At 43.4% G+C, this 8,997-nt stretch overlaps 1 protein-coding gene across 4 annotated transcripts in view; it reads left to right on the forward strand.

Moving 5' to 3' along the window:
* LOC114667520 (NACHT, LRR and PYD domains-containing protein 3-like) overlaps nucleotides 1–8,125 on the forward strand; it is a 51,074-nt gene extending 42,949 nt beyond the window's left edge. For 3 of the 4 annotated variants that reach the window (XM_028822835.2, XM_028822837.2, XM_028822839.2), the window contains 2 exons: nucleotides 472–639; nucleotides 7,438–8,125. In XM_028822835.2, the coding sequence (XP_028678668.2) occupies nucleotides 472–639; nucleotides 7,438–7,756 (487 nt within the window). In that variant the 3' untranslated portion in view covers nucleotides 7,757–8,125. Of the gene's footprint in view, nucleotides 1–471; nucleotides 640–7,437 lie in introns of those variants that run through there. The other variant, XM_028822840.2, reaches the window with a different exon arrangement.
* Nucleotides 8,126–8,997: the final 872 nt, after the last annotated feature.

Below are 8,997 nucleotides of genomic sequence, written 5' to 3' on the forward strand. Positions count from 1 at the left end.
CTATCTATCTATCTATCTATCTATCTATCTATCTATCTATCTATCTATCTATCTATCTATCTATCTATCTATCTATCTATCTATCTATCTATCTAAAGCATCCACTATATAAAGGCAAAGGACCACTATCACCCACCTCAGACTGGATGCCAGTGCATCCATGTCCTTTACAGTATATGTTTCTATAAAATGGAGGGAGGTGTGTGTGTGTTTATCGTTTGTCTCCATTCACGTGACCTGATTAACTGGGCACCATTAAAGTGGGCATGAAGTGCCCAGGTGTTATTCTCTGGCATTGTGCTGGCATTGTCTGCAGATCTCTCCTCCAGTCTGACTCGTCTCTCTAGTGCAGATGTTGAGCGCTGGGCTGTCACCAAATGAAGTCATTTCATGGAGGTGTGCTGTTCTACAGATTACTTCATATTGGTGTTTTTTAATTTATTTTATTTATGTTTTCATTCATATCTAAAGCATGTGCGGAAATAACATTGGTTGTGAAGGCGTTTTGGAACTGTGGACGGCCCTGAAGGACAACAGCACGGTGGAAGAGCTTTATCTGGACATCACCGGCATCACCGAGAGAGGAACTGAGAACATCGTGGCGTGTCTGAGCAACAACAAGACGCTGAAGAGTCTGACGTAAGTCACCGGCCCGCTCCGCGACATCTTGGACTTTCCACGCACTCATCTTTGCTGCACTCCATTTCGCTCTTTGGTTGTGCTTCCTAATTAGTTTAGTCAAACGGAGACTTGTCACCTAAAGGGAAAAGTGAAGGCGCAAGTGATACAATAGGGAAGTGACAAAAGTCCAAAATGACGGCACTGGCCCTCAGCCGGTTGCTTAACATGTAAAAGCTTCCCTACTTGTCTGATAAGATTTTGCTCACTTTTCGCACCACTTTCTTCCTTTTCTTGTATCATTTTGTCCCGTTCATAGCCCCCCATACCTAACCCAGAGAGTCTTGTTTTGTTTTGTATGTTAATTGCTTTGTTATTTATAAGCTCCGCCTTTTTATTCCATTCCATTCCAGTTGCTGCATTCATTTCAAACGCAGACCCTTCACTTCAGTCTACAGCGGGCTGGCTCTTCAGTACGTCACTGTGCCATTTGTCCCTTACGGTGCCACTCCTCTCTTTCATAAAACTAATCTTTTCAAATCCGATTTGAGTCTATTTTATACCTGTTCCGAGATCGGTTACATTTACGAGTACGTCATGAATGAGAGCGGTCGGATCACAATTCACGCGTTTCTTTGCCTGTACACGGAGCAGTTTGAGGATTTTTGCTGCCCTATGGGCGATCCGTCAGCCGCTTTGCTCAGAGTGGAGTGATCACTGCCGGACCTGCACATTGAGACCTGGAGACAGGACTGGGGACAGCGACGTATTTAGGACCTCGAATTCACAATCTGAGAATATTGAGTTATAGCAACGATTATTTACAGGGCAGTGTCCGAAACATACGCTCTTGAGGGAAGCCATTACAGAAAATAAGTTGGAAGCGGGCTGTATTTATAAGTTTTATTTAACGTTTTTTCTAAATAAAACCATCGCCACTTTACTACTAAAGTCAATTTTTTGAAATTATAATTCTCAATTTAACTATTGAGGCAATTATGTGTCTTTTGATTATGGTGATACACTACCTTTATCCATATTACTAACCGAGAATGCTAAACCGGATGATGGACTTACTAACCGAGAATGCTAAACCGGATGATGGACGCAGGCACATCCGGCAATGGGCCGTAGCTGCAAAAAGACGTACTGCGCAGGCGCAAAAAGAGTCCGCGAGGGTCGGCTGAGGAGCCGAGAAAGGCGGATAGAAGAGGGCGAGAGAGGCGGACAAGACCACAGAAAAAAGGAGTGAGCACAGGAAAAATTGAGAAATGAGGCGCAAAGAGCACCGAAAAAAGGAAACGGCACATAAAAAAGTATTCAAACGCAAGCAAAGCACGAAACACATTGCACACGAAACTAGACCCAAAAAAAAAAAAAAAAAAAAGAGGCTCGCGCACAACAGCAAGGCACCCCCCCCCTACAGGCACCGGACGGGACACACACCAAGAGGGGGATTCAACAAGCCCATGGAACACAAAAAAAGAACACAAAACCACCCCACAGACCCTACAAGCAAGGGACGGGACACACACAAAGAGGGGGATTCAACAAGACACAGGAACACAAAAAGAAAGAAGACGCTCGCGCGACAACAATCCTCAACCCCCCCCCCCCCCCCCCCCCCCCACACACACACACACATCCATAAGAAGTGACACCCAAAGCCACATATTCTAAAGTGAACATCAACACCTTCACACTAGACAGCATAGTTGTCAGCATTGGTGGATCTCCTTACAATAAAGCACTATTAACCGTTCAACTGCAGAAAAGGCTCCATATTAACAGTGAGTGCGATCCTCCTTATTACTTATCCATATTTCGCATGCTGAGAAAGAAACAAGTCATGAATACACGGTCACGGGTACAAAACGAAAAGGAAAGGATAACAGGAACAAACACACGAAAACGAAAGAAACAACAAAATAGACGGCTATGCAGCATAGGTGGATCTCATTACAATAAGGCACTATTAACCGTTCAACCGCAGAAAAGGCTCCATATTAACAGTGAGTGCAATTCTCCTTATTACTTATCCATATTTCTAAAAGAAAAAATGTCTCGACTCCAAAAACGCAAAGCTCAACTAAAGCTTCTAACTAACGATGTACCTAAAAGTAAAAACTTTATGAACTGCATTAGATCCTACAATAGTTCATTTGCTTTTAGTAAATATCAGGCCACCAAAAGGCAATGGCCCATACTGCTTTCGCATATGTGCACAAATACTGCATCGCATTGGAACAGTGCACCCTGAAACAAATCAACAACGCAAATATGCACAAATCTACATCCTAGATCCACATGACGCAAACTATCAATCAAAGTGCTGCATCGCAACAGGCACGGATTCAAAATGAAACACCTCCCGTCTCAGACATACGTTAATGGCAGCGAAGGCTACAACGGGCTTCTCACACAGCACAGGCAAATCGATTACAGCTCCAAAACAACACGTCCCAAATACTACACATGAAACAACGCGCCTCTCAAATGGCACAAGCAAAACATACACCAGGAAAATTCATTCGGATTAATGAATGTCATTTGCAATCATTGTCATTCAGTTCACTTCCCTGAAGAAACAACTGGAAATACAAGTTATACATTTACACGTTGTTGTCAAAAGGGTCAAATTAGACTGCCTTCTTTACATTCATATACTGAATATCTACAGAGGCTTATAACTGACGATGTACCTGAAAGTGAAATCTTTATCAACTACATTAGATCCTACAAATCGGTATCCACTATGAACATTAACGGTGGCACTGCACGTGACATCCGTCTTGAAAAAATGTTGTTTATTGATGAATGTTCAATGGCATGAAGTCACTTACTCAACACCATTCATAAACTTCTACAAACGTTTATGAATAATAATATTCGATTTGAAGGAAAGGTACTTTTATGAGGAGGAGATTTTAGACAGTGCTTAGCTATTCTTCCAGATGCCATGCACTCAGCTATTGTTCAGTGCACCTTAAAATACGCAGACAATTGGCATTGCTTTCAAAAGATACAGTTAGTAAAAAAGATACGATGTCCAGAAACAGATCATAACAATTGCTTATTACAACTGAGAGATGGTACACTCACCAATACAGCTGGACTTCAGGCACATATTTTTACAATTCCTCAAGCCTTTATCTGCGACAACTTAGTTACAGAGACATTTCGAACAGCAATCTCATTAGACCAAATGCCCCTTTTAACACAACGCACTATATTATGTCCAAAAAATATTAATATGGAAAACATTAATACCCAAGTCATTCCATTACTTCCTGGAGAGACACAACTCTTTCTAAGCTCTGACAAACTTGACTCTGATCACAACAATAACCATCTTAAATGACCTTACAAGTTCTGTGCTGGAATTACCTTTTACACTTAAACGGCGTGTACAAAGAAATTTTCAAATAAACCTTTACACTGTGCCACACACTTTATTGTTTGCTTTCTATTTGCATCATCTACACCGTCACACTATTCTATATCTCATTCATACATCACGCTCTTTGTCATTCCCAACACCAGGGGTTGGCGAGCGAAGCGAGCAGGGGGCGGAGCCCCCTAGTATATATATAGTAGACATTAAGCCCGTTATAATAACGGGGGCTAGAACAGCAGTCCATAAACATTAGTAGGAACAGTCTATATTACATGGCAAGGGACCTTTTACCTCATTAAATTTTTTCCGTAAAATGCCTGTAATTTTCTCTGACAGTAATATTTGCTTTGCTGTCCGTAATATGCGTTTAAATTTCTGTCACAACGGTGGGCAATCAGCAGATTCTCCCCAACAACTGATGTAATGTGCGCGAAAATAAATCTATTTTTAAAAGTTATCGTATTGTAATATTATCAAAATTCGTATATTTAGGAAAACCCCTTCAAGGACTGACACTTTACACTTTACCGGGCCAAGCTTCTTAATCACAAATCTGACATCCTCAGAGTGAACACTTGCACGGCAATGGGGAAGCTGGTCTCCGCGTCTCAGTACCCGATTGGATTTTTCGTGTTTTCTGTTTTAGGTCTTACCTTATTTACCGAAATCCGATTGGATCTGCCGCGCGATATTTTATAGGCCCCGCCCTCTCTGTCTCGTGTGACGCGTCAGGCGGCCTTCGAAGCATCTGCGCACTTCACCAGAAGAGACACACACACAAGGACACTGGACGCACATAGGGGTTGTATATATATATACAGGCCTCTCTCATCTTTTTAAGTGGGAGAACTTGCACAATTGGTGGCTGACTAAATACTTTTTTGCCCCACTGTGTATATAAATATATATATATATATTTCTTTTTGTTCTTACATAAGACGGCACCATAACATACATGTCGTTTAAATTGATAAAATAACTTTGAAACTTAGCATAATGACAACATTCAATGAATCTGAGGTTTTAATTGGAATATTTACCCACAATTCCTATTTACCAAATGCTCGTGTATGCAAATAAGGCAGTCTACCTATCCAATCAATGCACGAGCAGCTGCTTTACCGTGCCGAGAGCGAATCCACAAACGGCGGTGAGCAGCAGAGGAGGATATTATCCGAGTTTTAACACAAATTTTAACAGATGTCCGTTTGGGAGACGATCGTAGTTTGGCACTGCTACAGTCCTGTTACCGTTTTGATCGATTCCATTTTGTTTCTTCATGCCTGTGTCTACTGTGTTACGGTTTGAGGATTACTGTTATCATTGTCATTGTTGTTGTTCGTGTTGTTATTGAAATGCGTAGCTCGTCAGACGTTAAGACCAAACATCGCTAGTATGCGAAAATAATATAATCCAACATTGGTTTTGAGTCCCAGAGGTCGTAGGTCTACATTGTTTAAAAAAATGTCACGGTCCAGGGCCGTTTCTGGACACAGATTGTGTTGTGCCGAGTGCAGACGGTGCAGGCGCTGCCGAGGTGCACAGTATAAACATTTGTTTGTGTTCCGCTCCAGTACGTTCAATTTTTTCGAAACAAAATAAAGATAGGAATCTCAATATGAGACTGCAGTAATGCACCATGACCACTAGATGGAGCTTGTCTAGAGCGCTCATGCTCAGAAACGGTGCTGCCCGTACACGTGGGCCAGTCATCATCATCATCCAGCAACGGCAGTGCAGCCGAAACAGGAGAAGAGCGACAGCTGTGACACATTTATTGGTGTAGCGGTGCCGGCAATAGCGACAAAAAAAGCAAAAGCTCGCCGTCTGGCTTTTTTATCTGCCTTCTCGACTTATTCGTGTACATCTAGCCAACTGTTTGCCGTCCTCCATAATGAATGCGATGCATACACTAGCTACTAGCGCGCCCATTTTGTCAGTTTTAATACCACACGTTGTTTCACGAATATGACGTTTTTTTGTTGGTGGGGGCACAAACGTATTAATGTGCGCATGCGTACCGTTTCGCAGGACAGACGCGTTCACATTACACAGTGGGTGGCTTGTGCTTGTGAGTGTGAACCGTCAAGACTTGCAAATCCGCTCTGAGCAAAGAATGGGAATCAAGCAATGAGTCTTGTAACGTGAACGTCGCCTCAGTGTCGTCTTAACGTATGGCTACAATGGGCACTGGCTAGGAGCCCCACGAGCGTAAAAGCCAATGATGTTCCTGATGTCTGTGTACTTTTCAGTTTTGCTATCAAAACAGGGGCCCCAGCGCACTACTTTGCCCTGTTGATGTTGATAAGACCACCCTCGGCATCTCCAGTTTGGTTAATGGAGATAGATAGATAGATAGATAGATAGATAGATAGATAGATAGATAGATAGATAGATAGATAGATAGATAGATAGATAGATAGATAGATAGATAGATAGATAGATAGATAGATACTTTATTAATCCCAAGGGGAAATTCACATACTCCAGCAGCAGCATACTGATACAGAAAAACAATATTAAATTAAAGAGTAATAAAACAACAAAAAATAATAAAAAAAGAGAAAAATAAAAGGTAGAAAAATAAAGTCGTACACGGAGCTGCTGAAAAGTGCGTACTTTCAGTTATGAGCGGCGAAAGAATGCAATCCTAGCAAGCATGCGCCCCCTGCCATTCTTAGCAGTTTGGGGGGCCCTACGCGGTTCAGAAAATTGTAGGCCCCGGATTGGGGGGGGGGTCCTGGGGGGCATAGCTCCCCCTTGAGCTCAGGAAGGTGTTCTAATAAAACATCCAGGAAAGGCCTTAGATGACCAGTAGGCCTACATGTACGCTTGTGTGTATGCAGAGTGGTAAAATATTGATTTTGTTCTGGTTCTGGTAAAGGCCGGTAATATTGGGATATTTCATGATTTCATGGGGATCTCTCTGAATGAATCCGAAACGAATCTCTAAAATTAACGTTTGCTATAGTGCATCTGGCAAAGTTACGACGGCATGACAATATTATTAGGGATTTAGGTCAAGATTGCAATTTGGATAATAAATTACCATTGTTAATAAGACTAAGAGATGCACTGACGTGAGGGACTGGCACAGATGGCTGCAGTGCCAGGGGCATGACAGGGGCCACAGGCCCACAGCTCGACAACAAAAAAAAAAAATTGTAAATCGGGGCCAGGCCAGGGCCCCCCTCACAGTCAGGGCCCTACTTGGATGCGTAGTTCGCGTATGCCTAAGAACGTCCCTGCTGCTGGATACGGATGCTCACGTTAAGTCCTCATCTGGAGTGGCTTCCTGTCGTGGTCTTCTTTGAATAAGCTTGGAGGCTCACAAATGAATAAAAATGAAAACACTTTTGTTTAAACTGTCCATGAGGTCAGCTCACTGAAGAACCTTAACTTTGTGTTTTTTTTGTGCGCAGCATTGTCGGGAACGATCTCGGAGACCTCGGCAAGAAGAGGCTGAGACAACTCAGAAAGGAAAGACCAGACCTGCGCATCATCGAGAACTTTATCGACGACCTCGGCCTTTTGCAGGCCTACCTGGATTGGGTGGAAGAGCTGAAGGCCGACAAAGATCAGATGGACTCTGTGAAAAACGTCGATGCCCTGCATTCGGTCCTGAAGGGGTTAAACCCCTCGACCCAGGGTCCGCCCAAAGCCAATGCAATGGCTAAACTGCTGGAGCAGAAAATTACCGAACTGCTCCAGTCCCCCGGGTACTCAAGCAAGACGCTATAATGGGATCAGTTGGCAGGACTGAGGGTGCTGTGGGCACTGGTTGAGCTCACCCACCTGGTGACGTCTTCGTGTCAGGGGGACTGCACTTGGCCCTTTGTGTTGGTGTCTGTTGCCAGGCAACATGAATCACAAGTCAAATGAAGGTGGCATTGGGTGGGCCGCCTGTGCAAGACCCTCAGTCAGGCTTTGTAGTAATTCTAACACTTTTTGTGTTTTTTGAATGTTGTCCTTGTTTTCCATTTTTTGCACCTTTGCCTGCTCTTGTTAGATGAACTCTTTATGGTTCCTCGGACTCTGCCCTTGTATTTTACCATGTTGCTTGTCTTTTCATGACGCTTTCTGGATATTTTTATCAGCTTGCTACCCCAGTGCATTGTATTATTTTAAAATAGAAATGTCTTAGACTGGCATTGTATGACTTGGTTTGTTTTTTTTGAAAGCCGGTGACAAAAATACTCGTCTGCACGAAGCCTTTACAGGAAACGAGAGAACTGATAACAAACGGGACCAGCGAGCTCCACCAGGCGTCATGGTGGTCTCTGTCTGCCGCATCCCATTTTAGAGCCGACATGTTCAGTGTGGCCAGGTGAAGCCACCATCACCGATTTGTCCCCTTAGCACAGTGGTGTGGCAGGCTGCTGGTGTGCTGGTAGGTCAAGTTTCAAAGCGGCTCAGTGCTCCATCGTCCATCTTCTGATCACATTTGCACTGATTGAAGATGGCCATGGAGAAGGATAAGGGCAGGAGAAGCTGCAGAGCCAAGTTTCATAAGTGCAGAAAGGTGATGAAGGTGCGGCAAGTGGTATGGAGGGGGAGTCCATCTTAGTCTTGCTGAATCCCTTCAGACCTTCTGCAGACCCTTCACTTCTGTACCCGTTTGTTACATGGTAGCTTTCTCCTATCTTCCTCATCAAGTGACACTCGATACCCCGGAATGTCAACCTGAAGACAGGAGTTTAGGAATTTATGCACATTTATTAAGAATAAAAATAGTGATATCTCCAGCTAACATGAAAGCATTCAAAACCTTTGCTTCACTTCAGGTGCTTCCAATTCTATTGGTCATCGCTGAGATGTTTCTACACCTTGAGTGGAGTCCACTTGCAGTCAATTGAATAGAAAAGGCACACACCCGTCTAGTGAAGTGCAAAAACCGAAACACAAGGTCGAGGGAATTGCCTGCAGAGGTTAAGGGAAGGGATTGGCTGGTGGAACAGATCTGGAGATGTCTACAGGAACAA

The sequence above is a fragment of the Erpetoichthys calabaricus genome, chromosome 17, assembly GCF_900747795.2.
Source record: "Erpetoichthys calabaricus chromosome 17, fErpCal1.3, whole genome shotgun sequence".
Taxonomy (NCBI): domain Eukaryota; kingdom Metazoa; phylum Chordata; class Cladistia; order Polypteriformes; family Polypteridae; genus Erpetoichthys; species Erpetoichthys calabaricus.